Below are 16,320 nucleotides of genomic sequence, written 5' to 3'. Positions count from 1 at the left end.
GTACGCCACTTGTGGCTAGACTTCTTTTTTCACATGCTTGACCTCATGTCAATAACATATGCTGCCTAATAGGTTCTTAAACATGTATCATATTTAATTCAGTTGAAACTTGTATGCTTTATCCCATCCCATAGTAAACTTGATTAAAGGATACCCCAACTGAAATGTGACATAATGAGATAGACATGTGTATGTACAGTGCCTAGCACACAGATAACTATGCTGTGTTCCTTTTTTTATTTTTCTGCCTGAAAGAGTTAAATATAAGGTATGCAAGTGGCTGACTCAGTCCTGACTCAGACAGGAAGTGACTACAGTGTGACCCTCACTGATAAGAAATCCCAACTATAAAACACTTTCCTAGCAGAAAATGGCTTCTGAGAGCAAGAAAGAGGTAAAAAAAGGGCAATTTCTTATCAGTTAGGGCCACACTGTTGTCACTTCCTGTCTGAGTCAGGACTGAGTCAGCCACTTGCATACCTGATATTTAACTCTTTCAGGCAGAGAAAGAAAAAAAGGAACACAGCATAGTTATCTGTGTGCTAGGCACTGTACATACACATGTCTATCTCATTATGTCACATTTCAGTTGGGGTATCCTTTAACTGTTACACCCATCCACTGATGAATCAGTGGGTCACCCCTCTACCTTGGCATCTGTTGACACTGTTCTCCCAGTTCCTACCTTCAGATGTGCTCCTAGGGAGCAGCCAAGCACCTCCTGAGTAGAGATGATCAGAAAGGGCGGTTTCCAATTCCGCGGAAATTCCGTAACCATTACATTCCAGTGGTATTTCGCGGATTTCTGCGGAATTCTACGCTCCGGTGGTACATTTTCAGTAATCTCATTTGAAACCTCATTTTTGAAACATCGTAGGCCATGGGACCTAGTGGCTGTTCCACCGATCCTTTTTTTTTTTTTTTTTTTTGGAGCAGCAGGAGTTGTTGTAGGCCATGGGACCTAGAGGTGGTTCCACAGCAGTCATTGCAATTTTTGTTTGGAGAAGCAGGAGTTGACGTAGGCCATGGGACCTAGAGGTGGTTTCACGGCGGTCATCAAAAATTTTTTTTTGGGAGCAGCAGGAGTTGTCGTAGGCCATGGGACCTAGAGGTGGTTTCACGGCAGTCATCACAAATTTTTTTGGGAGCAGCAGGATGTAACGGTCTTGTGTCGTAGCTCAGATGTCTGATTATGTGGTGATCTGCAGAATCACCAATAATGCAGACGCTATACCAGATTATGTGTGATCTGCAGAATCACCAATAATGCCAGTATAGCATGACAAAGAGCTGAGAGTGTAGTGTTTTGGTGCAACCGTAACTTTAATAGTAAAAGAGACCTCACCAGAGGGGCTGGTGAGGTACTATCATGTGGTATGGCAGGTAAAGGGTGTATGACAGTGCATCCTGATTGGCTGACGAGCACCTGCTGACCACTTAAATGTAGCTGGATGCATGTACTGCTGTGTTCTATTGCTTGTGTGTGTTGAATTTAGCACTCAGTATGGAGGCAGTGTTGGTGGGTTTTCTGGATGTGAGAGGTCCAGACCCTGGGTGTTAGAGGTCCAGGCCCACCTGCACTCCCCTCCAGGTATCGCATGTTGGCCTTGGGGCCCCGGCCAGTGAGAGAGGTCCGGGGGCCCCTGGCCATCGTGCGAACCAATCGTGTGTTTTTAAACGTTTTCTTTCAGCTCTAGGACATGGCGGACAGGTGAGCGGTTAGGGAGGGACCCCTGTGGGAGGGATGCCTGCACGGGGTGGTCCTGCTAGTGACGCAATCTTGCGATGGCGTCCAACTGAAGCCTCCCACCTGAATGCTAATGGCTGCTAGATGTGGTATGGCAGGTGAAGGGTGTATGACAGTGCATCCTGATTGGCTGACGAGCACCTGCTGACCACTTAAATGTAGCTGGATGCATGTACTGCTGTGTTCTATTGCTTGTGTGTGTTGCACTAAATACTCGCTCAGAAAGAACACTGGCGGCAGGGCATGCCAGAACCTCCAGTGCATACTGAGCGAGTTCAGGCCAGGTATTCAGTTGTTTTGTTCAATAGTCCATGGGGTCATCATTACTCTCCATATTGTATGGAGCACTGGCCAACCCCAAGTAATCATTCACCATACTGGCCAGCTGCTGGCAGTGACCACTTTGTCCGCTGGTGGTGCTTCTGCTAGAAGGAATTTCTAGCATTGGCTGATAAAATTCCTTCAACATACTCAGCAGGTTTACAGATTGGCTATTGGTGCTGCTGCTGGGAGTGGGACTATCAGACCTTTGCTGAGTATGATGAGGCTTGGTAGCTTGGGCCCGGGATACAGGTGCAGGAAACGCATCTTCTACCCAACGAAGAAGGGAATCCCAGATCTGGTTCATCCTGGTGTCTGCTTGGGAGGGGGGTATGAACTGCCGCATTTTCCCCTTGCACCGGTGATCTAAGATGGTGGCCACCCACATGTCGAGCCTTGATTTTAGAGTTTTAATCCGGGGGTCCTTACGGAGGCACTGGAGCATATGCGCAGCTATAGGGAAAAGATATCTGCCATTAATCACCTCTTCCTGGCTGTCAGAACTGTCATCATGCTCCAGCTCCACATCAGAATCTTCTTCCCACCCCCGGATAATGGGCTCTTCCGCTTCCACAAGCTCTGCCTCCTCATCCAGGACTTGAGCATGCTCACTCACTCCCCCACTTGACTGACCACTGTTCAGTAGGGCTTCCTCCCCCTGTTCGAGCAGTTTGTCAAGAGCCTTATCCAGCATGAAGGCAAGAGGGAGCACTTCTGATATGCTGCAGTGCTCCTCACTGACCCCTTTTGTTGCCTGCTCAAACGGCTCCAACACTTTGCACACCTGTCCAATCAGCTGCCACTGGTCCCTAGTAATGTAGTCCAGTGGCCCTGTTCTGGAGAAAGATGTCTGAGGCAGGTATAGCCTGACTGCCATTCGCTGCTCCCACAACCTCTCCAGCATGTGGAGGGTGGAGTTCCACCTCGTTGGAAAATCGGAAATAAACCTGTACTGCGGCAGGCTATGGTGGCACTGCAGCAGTTTCAAGGCCGTGGTGGCGGTTGCGAAGCGACGAATGTGGGCTGACACTTGTTGTGCTGAGGCCACAGCGTCCTTCAACCCATCAAAAGTGCGTAAAAATGTCTGCATTACAAGGTGGAAGACGTGGGCCAAGCAAGGTAAGTGAGTGTAGTCACCTTGTGAAATGGCGGCCAGCATGTTGGCACATTTTACAGACACCACTACACCTGTCTCCAGTTTTTGGGGTGTCAGCCGAATCTGATCCTGCAAGGCTGCAAGGATTACAGATCCAGTTTGCCTGTTCTCGTCCATGGATTCCAGTTTCAGCACTGCTTGGCATTGATGGTGCTGCAGACCAGTGTAGGAGTGGGGCTACTTGCTGGGAGGCTCAGCAACAGCAGACTGGCCTGCCCTTGGACAGAACAGGTAGCAGAGGGAACAATAACAGGCCTCCCCTTCAACCCACATGGCGGCACCACCAGCTGAGATGCCCCAGATCTTGCACCCTCCTCAGCAGCACCATGGAGGGTGACCCAATGGGTTGTAAAAGTTACTGACTTTCCCTGCCCATGCCTGCTGCTCCAGCCATCCATAGTGAAGTTCACCTTGCCACCGACAGCGTGATCCATAGACCGGCCGACACACTCCACAATGTGCTGGTGAAGGGCAGGGATGGCATTCCTGGCAAAATAATGGCGGCTGGGTATCCGCCATTGTGGAGCAACACTGTTCATCAGTCTGTGGAAGGGGGCACAGTCCACAAACTGGTAGGGCAGCAGCTGTTGGCCCAACAGCCATGCCAGGAGCGCATTATTTTTCACAACAAACAGATCACTTGCAGGGAGCATCCGCTTCCTCTGCAACATTTCTGGCACAGAGGCCTGATGCTGGAACGCTGGTTATATTTCAGAGGAAACCAACAAGGGTGATGACGAGGTGCTTGCCGAGGTCTGGAGCCCTCTTCCAGCCTGGCATGCAGAGGGATTTGAAGTATAATGGGACTGAGCAGGTTGGATAGGGACAGGATGACTAGAATAAGAAGAGGAGGGGCCTGTTGCTGCTGCTTTTCCTCCACCCATCTTATTGTAATTTTTTACATATTCGAACTCCCGTCTGTTGTGGTTGCGCAGATGGCTTATCAGCCCTGAAGTGCCGAACCCGGTGCCTGATTTGCCTCTGCTCTCCGATTTACGGCACACGGAACAGACTGCCCTGGATTCATCCTCTTTTAGAACAGTAAAATAATTCCATGATGGGGATGTGCGTGCACGTGGAGCAGTGGTGCGACCTGTTCTAGCACATCGATGCTCAGCATTGGACTGCTGGGTACTGACAGACAGGAAAGCACTTGCAGGCTGCTAGCCAACTGTCTGCTCTGTTTCTCCAAGCTGCTCACGCCTGCTAGTGCCTAACCCACCAGATGGTGACCATGTTGGATCAGCCGCCTCATCATCCAAAATATCATCCAGTTCAACCAAAGCACTGCAACCCATAAGTTACTCTTCTGGACCCTCCACCTGGCCACGAAACACCTCTGTAGTTGACTGGTGGTGATGTTGCAACTAGCTTCAACGACTGGATCTGCTGCAACTAGCTTCAAGTCCCTCAGACTGGGTAGAGGGTTCCTGATCTAAATAATCGACAACTCTCTTCGCCTGCTGCTCTGTCAAAATTTTCCTGCATGCCAACAAAGGGAAGACATCTCTGACCAGAGGGGAATGCTTCCTGCTGCTGCTGCCACCCTCAACCTGATCATGTACTTGACGTGATCCACCAACACCACCATCACTCCATTTTGTTTTAGGAGTGGCAGGAAATTGCTGCTGCTCTCGCTCCATTGTTTTGGGGCCATAAACTTTATTGGGGAAGGGGTATGAGCGACAGAAAGGATAAGAAAATAAGGGGGTGAAATAAAGAAAGAAATTAAAAAACACAAAATAAAGAAAACAAAAACAAAAACAAAAAATAAACTTGGAAAACAAAAACAAAAAAACTTGCACTACACTCAACTAATCAATCACCACCTAACTCTCTCACTCTAAACCTGCGGCCTGGCTGGCTCTGTCTAACCCTCTCTCCACACAGCAACTACTAGCACACTACACTACAATCTATCACTCAAACTAACAATCTACTGTCACTCTCTCACAAATACACCTAACTACTACTAATAATACCTCACACTTAATCTAATTTTCTCTCACAGTCTTTAAAAAGACTATTGTTTTATGTTGAAACAACTAATATGGGTCTGTCTCTTCTCTTTCTCCAACACCAGACTAAAACCCACAAGCTTTGTGACTGCACACCTCTCTTATATACAAAATGGGTGGGATAGCTGATGATAGGTAGCTATGGAGCTGGTTGCTAACGTAGGATTGGTTGGTTTTTGTTAAGACTCTAATTGGTGCTGAAATTCCGATTTTCATGCAAAAATCCTGTTATTTTCACTGTATTTTTTCTGTCTAGGGTCTTCCTTCTGATATGCTTACAAAATCTGCATTCCGACAGAATCCCGCATAGCAATTCCGGAATTACTGTTTAGCGCTATAGCAATTCCGTTCCGATGCGACGAAACGGAATTGCCAATTTCCGATCGGAATCGCGGAAATCTGAATTCCGTGGAATTCGGTGAGCATCCCTACTCCTGAATCCATTTGTGTGCCCGTCAGGGGCCAGAGCTTCAGCATTGGTGTAAAGTCCAGGGTTATTTTAACTCTGGCAAAACAGTATCCAGTGCAGTTTCATCCTAGTTGTAGCCACACCACTTTGCCATGCTGTTTGTCAATTCAATAAGTCTGCCACTTACATATTAAAATGTTTCCCGGCAGGGCAAGCCGAAGGATGGCTCACCCTGCTGCAGCTGGAACTCCCAGTGACATTGAATACTATACCCCTCTGAGTCCCCCGTGGTCAGGCTGTTGCCAGCACTCAAATTACTAGTACTCAGCCATGGACTATAGCATTGCAGCTATAGCTGTGCCAATACCAGGTGCTATGTGGCACAAAGCATGTGTTTAGATAAGCGGTTTGTCTTGCCTGTCAGCTCTGTCAGTTACCAGTCAGTCCTGTCAGATGCCAATCTGCCAGTCAGACCTTTCAGTCACCCATCAGTCCTGCCCAATGCCAATCTGCCTGTCAGTCGCTAGTCAATCTCCAGTCATTTCTTTCAGTCACCAGTTAGTTCAGTCAGTCCTACCGTACAGACCAACTTTTCAGTTCTTCCTTCAAATCTGCCATGCCTGTCCTACCTACCAGTCATCCCAGACAGTCCTACCTTACAGTCCGCCCTGCCAGTCCTACCTTACAGTCCACCCTGCCAGTCCTACCTTCCAGTCCACCCTGACAGCCCTACATTGTAGTCCTCCCTGTCAGTTCTACCTTTCAGTCCACTGTACCTAGAAGTCCTCCCTGCCTTTTCTCCCCTCATGGTGGGGTTTTCTCTCCTGTGCTTCCCATTCCCAGTGGGGCAATCTAAGGGGTCTTATGTCATCGCCTATTGTCCTGCACCCTGATAATCTTATAAACCTGGATCTCAGTAGATCCCAATTGCTTGAAATAAAATCTATAGACCACTTTAGTTATTTGAATAATTAGTTTACTACATGTGTCTTGTACTTAAATTCCCCACCTTACCAAGCAAATTGAATCCACTAACCTAGATTTTCCTGTAGTATTTCAATGAATATCAGATGATACTTGAATATGTCATTGGTTACTCTGAAATAAGTTTGAAAACAGTGTCAATTAATTAAATTGTTCTTAAATCTCATCTCATTTTTACTAGATAAATAGTGTCGAGTATAGATAGTTAGATACATAAGAAATTCAAAATTCTTTGCAATCAGGACATTCTGCAATGCAAGTATGCAATACAAGTACATATATATATACACAGTTGATGTGTGGTTTGAGGCATCACTAATGCTAATACATGTTCATATGATAAATTACTGCAGAATAAGAAAAACAAAGACACTAGTCCTTCCCTCTCATTAGGTTAACACCTATGAGTGACCCCCTCCTCCAAGACCTCCCTGATACTCACAAGGGAAACTGAAAGTTTCAGTAACTATATGATGTCACTTTAAGGCTTTGAGGTTTCTGACTAAAAGTTCTTAAACTTTTGGAGGCAGGCCACAGTATTGTTAAAATATGCCAACCTGGTAGGTCACTTCTCAGAGGAGAAATGGTGCTTGCAGCACCACTCACATTGTTGCAGTCACATACAGTGAGCTTGATTTACTAAAGCGTGATAACTGAGTTATCACATGTAAAGGCTTTGCATGTGCAAACTCGAGTGTAAAGGCTTTGCATGTGCTAACTCGAGTGTAAAGGCTTTGCATGTGCTAACTCGAGTGTAAAGGCTTTGCATGTGCTAACTCGAGTGTAAAGGCTTTGCATGTGCTAACTCAAGTGTAAAGGCTTTGCACGTGCAAACTTGGGTGCTAAATAATTTGCACGTGCAAACTTGGCTGCTAAGTAGTTTGCACGTGCAAAGCTGCTTTTTACTGTCATGCTAACACTTAGCACCCTTTAGTGAATCAAGCCCAGTCCCTCTCAGAAAATTATAGGAGGTGAGGTGTAACACATAAAGAGGCAGTACTTACTGAAGGAAGCTACAAAGGTTTGTTAAAGTTCCAAACTACATGAAAGACTCACAGTGTGACACAACTCAATGCTGTTAGTATTTTAGCCTTGCTTTTAGCTATATTACAGGTTCCCTTTTAAGTCATGGATTTTTTCTTTGTGAACTGTCTCTGAGCAAAGTGGTAATGGGTGATTTTGTATTTCAGATTCTCATTGCAAGCATTATGTGTAGCTACAACAAGGATGATTGGACTGAACTTTCCCAAATGGCTGAGGTAAATAAATGTTCTTAGAGCATAAATTGCTCATATTCCTGTCATTTTGGTTAATCCATTATTTCAGTTCAATTAGGTCCGCAGTGCCTTTCCTTTAAAGATTGTATGCACTAGTAATAATTCCAAAGGAGTACCCATTAGGTATTGCATAGATGGATGAGTGTTCAAATTATTACATTCAAACTTGCAGTGAATTGGGTTGCTTTCACCCTCCAATTTTTTTTTTGCTATTATAGCATATTTTGCTTTGCCCCCCCCCCCCCCCCACACACACACACACTATAATCACTAAATTTGCTGGGTATGTTAAGGGGAATAGTGGGAACAAGGGAAAACATTTTTCAAATAGACATACTTTTTGAGGAAAGAGTTCAAAGAATTTTTTATTTTTTGTTTAAACTCTGTAAGGTGACATTTTGCTGTGGTACACTGTCATTTAACCTCCTGGGCGATAATCCCAAACTGAGCTCGGGGTATGTCGCGCAGGAGGATTTCTCAGGCCCTGGTGGGCCGATTTGCATATTTTTTTTTTTGTTACACACAGCTAGCACTTTGCTAGCTGCATGTAACTTCCGATTGCCGCCGCTCGCAGCCGATCTGCCACTACCCGCCGTGCCGCGCAGCCCCCCCAGACCCCTTGCGCAGCCTGGCCAATCAGTGCCAGGCAGCGCTGAGGGGTGGATCGGGACTCCCTCTGACATCACGACATCTATGACGTCGGTGACGTCATCCCGCCCCGTCACCATGGTGACCGGGGAAGCCCAGCAGTAAATCCCGTTCTGAATGGGATTTCCTGCTTACTCTGATCGCCGAAGGCAATCGGAGTGGGTGGGGGGATGCCGCTGCGCAGCGGCTATCATGTAGCGAGCCCAGGGCTCGCTACATGATTTAAAAAATAAATTTTTTTTTAAAAAAGTGCTGCGCTCCCTCCTGGGCGATGTAATTGTATCGCCCAGAGGATTAAACTAAGTTCTAAGTTTTATATACATTTTATAAATTGTAAGAAAATGGACACCATGGAATCCTCTTCCCAAGCCTCTATAAGCCTTGTCACCCATTCAGGCTGGCATAGACAGAATTCGGAGCTATGTGGAGCTCCCACACCCTGAGCTATACCAGCCTGCATGGTCTATGATATGGTTCTATGATGGTCTATGATATGAGGCTAAAGCCTTCCCTTCTCCCCAAAGGTATGGACAAGGGGATCATTCACACCTCTGGTGACCAGAGGAAGGAGGAAGTAACTACCCATGTGCCTGTGGGTGTAGGCCCTGGGGGTTCATGGTGGCATCTGGGAAGGGGAAACGCTACATTTTATTTGTGTAAATAATAATTTGCCAAGGATACTTGAACAGCAGTATAGAGGCTGCAAAGGGATCCCTGGCAAAAGCATTGCAGCTGCTCAACAAGAAACTGTGGCAGAAAATGTGTTGCTTTTTCTGGGGATATATGTACATTTTAAATATCGATGGGTAGCTACATTATCCTGCATTTAACTACATTTAAAAACATTTTTTTTCAAAAACTACAACGTCTTTTTGATTTTTTTTGATCTAGCAAATTTGGTGAGAACAGTATGTATGGGTGCTTTGCTTTTAAAGGGAACCTGAGCTCACACGCACACACAAAATATTATACATACCTGGGGCTTCCTTCAGCCTTCTTTAGGCTTATCGGTCCCTCACCATCCTCCCAGGCCACGTAAATCCTTTGCTAGGTAGGCCGGTATTTCATCCTGACGGGGGGTGGGACTGCGTAAATTTAGGGAACCGTCAGAAGTTTTAGGCAATTTGAGCTGTTCATACCTAACAAAGGGTTGCACCAATTAGAGTGACTGTTGGGGTCCCCTTAAATTGATACATATGAAATAGGTCCCTGGGTGTTTCTAGGGGAAATTGGGTATAGCCGGTTCAGCCTATCTGGATGAGTAAGTTCGTCCAGATAGGCTTTGCTGCTGCGCGGTGCGCGCGAACGAGCGTGCTCCCACTGCCTGCCGCTAGCCTCCCGATCAGTAAATGGTAATATAGTTCCCATTCACCGATCTAACTCCCCCACAGAAAAAACGACGATCTCTCATCAGAGACCGCCGTCTTTCTGCCAGAAAAAAAAATCCCGACCTCATTTTAGTTCCTGGATGCGAGATCGTTCACTTCCAGGACTTTTTTGACTGTGGCCATCTTGTGGCCAAATAGTAAACTACACCCACATACAGTTTTTATTAAACAATTACATTATTTTACATTTAAAATTAGCTGTTTCCCTCCCACACCAAAAACTGCCCAAATAATTTTTTTTTTATAAAAAAAAATTACAATTAAAAAAAAAAAAAAAACAACATGAATAGTTACCTAAGGGTCTGAACTTTTTAAATATGCATGTCAAGAGAGTATATTATTTTATTATTTTAAATTATAAGCTTTGTAAATAGTGATGGACGCAAATTGAAAAAATGCACCTTTATTTCTTAATAAAATATCGGCGCCATAAATTGTGATAGGGACATCATTTAAATGATGTAATAACTGGGACATATGGGCAAATAAAATACATGAGTTTTAATTACGGTAGCGTTTTATTAATTTCAAACTATAATGGCCAAAAACTGAGAAATAATAATTTTTTTTCATTTCTTTCTTAATCTTCCTGTTAAAATGGATTTAGAAAAAAAAATAATTCTTAGCAAAATGTACCACCCCAAAGAAAGCCTAATTAGCGGTGGAAAAAACGAGATATAGATCAATTCATTGTGATAAGTAGTGATAAAGTTATTGGCGAATGAATGGGAGGTGACCGTTGCTCGGATGCATGGGGCTGAACCAGATAATGGGGGTAGCTATGATAAGTATAAATTGATGCAAGTCATGTGTAATGTGTTTGTATAAATACATTTTTATTTAAACATCTTAAGATAGGACAATGCAATCATAGATCATTCAATGAAATGAACGAACTTGCCATAAATTATGTTTTACAATATCACTTAATCATCATTATCAAATCAGATATATCTGTATTAGACCGTTATACATACATTTCTAATGTTATCCAGTTAGATACAATATTTAGCCCACCCAAGGGCCAAACATCTCCTGAGAAAGGGAAGTATTTATTTGCAAAACGTGTCGAGCTAAGTGGCTTGGAATTACTTGAAAAAGTGGTTTCTAATTAAATGCTTCTCATGGCCAATACATGAAACCTTGATTCTTCCAGCTGCAAAGAAGTTTATACAGCTTCACCTAAGGGGCCTGCTATGCCACAATGATGATTAACTGACATTGTGAAACTTCATTATGGCTTAGTTTTTGATGTTATGTTTTAGTTTTGTTTCATTTTATTGAATGTTCTATGTTTGCACTGTCCTATTTTTGTATGTCTAATTAAAAAATATTTTTATATGAACAAATTGACACATGACATCAATTGATACTTACCAAAGCTCTATTTTCCCCTGAAATCCTAGGACCTACTTGATATATATAGAAATCGAAGACCTGTCAAGTTGCTCTGCAGCCTCATTTTCCATGATGAGAGTTGTACAAAGGGTAATAAGGCAGTACTGAGGGCACCATAACCTTTAGATGTGTAATATTAGCACCAGTTCATTTTAATAATCAGATCTGCCAGCATTTAGGATTCCGTTTATAGGTTTCCTCTATACATCAACTCGTATGCTAGAGGAATTTTATTCTGTTCAGTCAGGTTTGGGATTAAGAAGGCCACATGGAACTGGGGAATTCTTGATTTCCTTTTTCCAGATTCTGCTTGAAGCAGACCAGGGTAATTGAGTGGCTTAACTGAGTGTCCGCTGACCGGTCTTTGAATAGTGAAAAACACTATAATGTTTTGTTCCTTTTTGTGCTAACCATGTAAGCAATGACTCTTACAACAATAATATGATTGAATTTGAGATTGTGTCCTGTTCAGTACTCAGTGATTTTCTTTTTTAGCTATCCATTACGCCCCATACACATGCTCAACAGCGGTCTTTTATGCAGCACAATTGTCAAACAACTTTTGTTGTGAAACAAGTTGAAACAACTAAAAAAAAAAGTATTTTGCTATTGTCTAAACAGCTGATAAGAAGTCAATCCAACTGTTGGAATGAATTCTTAAGGCCCATACACACGTCGTATTTTTCTGAACGACCCGTCGTTTGAACGTCCCGTCGTTCAGTTCGTTCGCTACGTCAAATCCGACGTGTGTACAGACTATCGTTCGGGTGATACGACTGGTTTCCAAACCAGTCTTATCACGCGAACGATAGTCTGTACACACGTCTGATTCCACGTGCGAACGACTGAACGACGGGACGTTCAAACGAACCCGTCGTTCAGAAAAATCCGACGTGTGTATGGGCCTTTATTCTTATCAGCTGTTTAAACAATAGAAAAAAATGTTTTTGTTGTTTCAACTTGTTTCACAACAAAAGCTGTTTGACAATTGTGCTGCATAACAGTATATCAGCAGTGTTATGGGGTTGGAAGCTGGTCTGTGAGTTTCTCCTGCCTCCTTATCTTAATCTTGCTCTACCCATGGACATTTGTAGCAGTACCTCTGCCTTCCTCTCAGTCTTCCGTGCGTTGTGTGACTTCATGTGGCATGCAGAGAAACTGAGACAGAGAGGAAAGTAGAGACCAAAGGACACCAAGTGGCTGCAGCAAAAGTGCCAGAGAGTCCGAATAGTGGAAGAGGTGAGTCCCGTCACTGCTGGCGCACTGATCTGTGAGTCTGAACAGACAGAGCCAGGGGAGCGTGGGAGGCGGCCCTGATGGAGGAGGAGAAAGGAAGAAATAGTTATGCCACTGGCATGTATTAGTATGTAGTGTAAGCTAACTACATATTAACACATTGTAATGATAACTGGTTTTTGACCACTTTTCAGAAAAGAAAAAAATAGAGCTTCACCCCCCTCCTCCCCCCCCCCCCCCCCCCCCCCCCCCACACACACACACACACACACATTTCCTCCTTGCTATACTTCTCTCCTCTGGGTCCTATGCTGAGTCTTCACACAGCGAAGAGCTCAAACAATTACCTCTCAAGCTGCTGTACTCCTTCCTCTGTGCTGTTATCTCCCTGTTACCACGTACTCCGTGACCTGGAGACATGTCTGCACCCACATACATCGCCGGTTCACAGGGTTGTAACTGGAGATGGAGGCAGCACAGAGGAGATGAGTTTTAGAACACTATGCCTGTGTTAATGCTCTGCATAGCACCGTGGGGAGAGCAGCATTAGCAGGTGGACATATCACCAGCTCTAGGCCCTCTGGATAGATACTGCCCCCCCCCCCCCCCCCCCCCCCCGCTCCATCGATCAACCTGCAAAATGAATATCCTGTCCAAGCCATAATGAAGAAAAAGAAGCTGCTTCGCCTCACCACATATCACTATGATGTGTGTAGAGGGGTGCAGGAGACAGGAACACCGCTCCTAATGACCATATCTTTATTTGATCATCATTAAAAGATACAACAGTGGTACATGGCAGCACTAGTCATAGCTTAAGTGACAACTTTGTACAAACATTTTTATATATTGACCAGAAACACCACCCTCCCCAGCACACCTGAGGGGAGATGCTGGTGCAAAGCAATAATATGCAACCATACATAAAAACATACCGTCATACAAAATGTACAAAAATGTTTACAAAAAGGATTCAAATGTACAGAATGATGATATTATTTATCAGATGGCAGTTCATCAGCATATCTTCAAAAGAATTACTGCACATAACATACAAATCTGTATAGTATGTAAAATAAAACAGGATAACAAAAAACAAAGCAAAAATAAAAGAAGGAAAAAAAAGGAAGAGAACAATGAATCCATAATGTCTATTTCTGTTATAAATCATTTAAAATTAGGATCAGGCGGCATGTTGTTGAAGCAGTGGCGTCACTAGGGGGAGAACAATGAATCCATAATGTCTATTTCTGTTATAAATCGATGAAAATTAGGATCAAGTGGCATGTTGTTGAAGCAGTGGCGTCGCTAGGCCGTTTGATCTGGCGCCCCCGAACCTGTTGCCATGGTGCCCCGGATCAATTATGACCAGAGTGCCCCGTGAGTAGGGTTGCTCGTCGGATTCCACGGAATGGAGATTTCCGCAATTACGGTCGGAAATTGCCAATTCCGTTTCAGTGAGCCAGAACGGAAAAGCGATAGCGCTAATCGGAAATAGCGGAATTTCTATGCGGAATTCCGTCAAAATTTAATCAGAAGCGTGTAAAAGCTGCAATCAGAAGGATCTGAAGGGATAGACCCATCACAGAAGCTTAAAACATGCCGATTTCTGCATTAAAAACGGAATTTCTGCACCAATTAGAGTCTTAACAAAAACCAACCAATCCTATGTTAGCAACCAGCTCCTAGCTACCTATCATCAGCTATCCCACCCAGTTTGTATATAAGAGAGGTGTGACAGTCACGAAGCTTGTGGGTTTCAGGCTGGTGTTGCAGAGAGGAGAGACAGACCCATATTAGTTGTTTCAACATAAATCCATAGTCTTTTTAAAGACTGTATATAAAACTAAAGACTGTGACAGAGAATTAGATTGAGTGTGAGCTATTAGTAGTAGTAGCTAGGTGTATTTGTGAGAGAGTGACAGTAGATTGTTAGTTTGAGTGATAGATTGTAGTGTAGTGTACTAATAGTTGCTGTGTGGAGAGGGTTAGACAGAGCCAAGCCAGGCCGCAGGCTTCGTGTTTGACAGAGTGAGAGAGGTAATTTATTTCACCCCCTTATTTCCTTAACTGTTTTTTTATTTCAAGAAAACACACACACACACACACACACACACACACACACACACACACACACATAGCCGGCCTTTGATATGAGCGACCGGAGCGGTCGCTCAGGGCGCCGGCTTCTAAGGGGGCGCCTATAGCTGGTTACCTATACTGAGGGCACCTACACCTGATTTCTTATACTGGGGGCACCTATAGCTGGCTACCTTTATTGAAAGCACCAACACCTGGCTACCTATACTGGAAGCACCTACGCCTGGCTACCTATGGGGGGATGGAGACCTTCAACTGACTTCCTGTACTGTTGGCACCTATGTTTGGCAACCTATATTGAGGGCACCTACACATGAGATCCTATACTATGGCACCTATACCTGGCTACCTATCTATACTGAGTCTGAGGGCATTTTTTTTTTGGGGGGGGGGGACAGTGTGGCTATAACGTGTGGTGCAAATTGTCTTTTTTTGTCATTGTAAACGGTGTGTGTGTGTGTGGGGGGGGGGGGGGGGGGGGCGGCTAACTGTCCCACTGATTGTTTTTATTAATATTCCGAAAAGGTTCTAGCCTTCATTTTTAAGTATATTTAAGATAAGGTACTCTTTCCATCCATTTGTGGTTATTAATAGTATTTTTTCTGTTATACATATGTGACGTGTCACAGAGATCTGAGCATTTGGCGTGATGTGTAACAACGTCAAAAAAGCAAGTGTGTGTGTGTGTGTGTGTGTGTGTGTGTGTGTGTGTGTGTGTGTGTGTGTGTGTGTGTGCATGCGTGCACGCATGCGCAAAGAGGATGAGGGGGGGCACAAAAATCAGATTTCGCTCAGGGCGCTATGAAACCTAAGGCCGGCCCTACACACACACACACACACACACACACAAACATACACACACTACACAAACATACACACACACACACACACACACACACACACACCTCCCATTGGCCTGGTATAATGCTGCAGTTCAATATTTTTTCAATTGATGATCTGCTGGAATATATTGAAAATCTTTGTATTGTGTGTGGTAGGAATCGATTCCACTCTGATTCGATTTTGATCAGAGTAAAATTGTTTGCTTCTCCACATTGCAGGCTCATACAATGGCTTGCAAAAGTACTCGGGCCCCTTGAAGTTTTCCACATTTTGTCATATTACTGCCACAAACGTAAATCAATTTTATTGGAATTCCACATGAAAGACCAATACAAAGTGGTGTACCTGTGAGAAGTGAAACAAAAAACATACATAAGTCCAAACATTTTTTACAAATCAATAACTGCAAAGTGGGGTGTGCGTAAGGATTTCAGTCTCTAGATGTGCAAAGCTGGTAGAGACATACCCTAAAAGACTGGCAGCTGTAATTGCAGCAAAAGGTGGTTCTACAAAGTATTGACTCAGGGGGCCGAATAATTACGCACACCCCACTTTGCAGTTATTTATTTGTAAATAAATGTTTGGAATCATGTATGAATTTCGTTCCACTTCTCACGTGTACACCACTTTGTATTGGTCTTTCACATGGAATTCCCATAAAATGGATTCATGTTTGTGGCAGTAATGTGACAAAATGTGGAAAACTTCAAGGGGGCCGAATACTTTTGCAAGCCACTGTATGTGAGGGTGGCGTGAATTCTTGCTTCCTCCTGTGTCTGGCAGCTTTTTGAATAG

The 16,320-nt window shown here is 44.2% G+C and overlaps 1 protein-coding gene across 1 annotated transcript in view; it reads left to right on the top strand.

Moving 5' to 3' along the window:
• The window catches only part of DPYD (dihydropyrimidine dehydrogenase), a 1,875,594-nt gene that overhangs the window by 1,307,126 nt on the left and 552,148 nt on the right, over window positions 1-16,320 (top strand). The window contains exon 15 of the mRNA XM_068239758.1: window positions 7,826-7,894. Coding sequence (XP_068095859.1) covers window positions 7,826-7,894 — 69 coding nt within the window. The remainder of the gene's footprint in view (window positions 1-7,825; window positions 7,895-16,320) is intronic.

Source organism: Hyperolius riggenbachi, chromosome 6, assembly GCF_040937935.1.
Source record: "Hyperolius riggenbachi isolate aHypRig1 chromosome 6, aHypRig1.pri, whole genome shotgun sequence".
NCBI classification, from domain to species: domain Eukaryota; kingdom Metazoa; phylum Chordata; class Amphibia; order Anura; family Hyperoliidae; genus Hyperolius; species Hyperolius riggenbachi.
The sequence above is the reverse complement of the archived record's forward strand: the minus strand, read 5'-3'. Positions and strand labels throughout refer to the sequence as shown.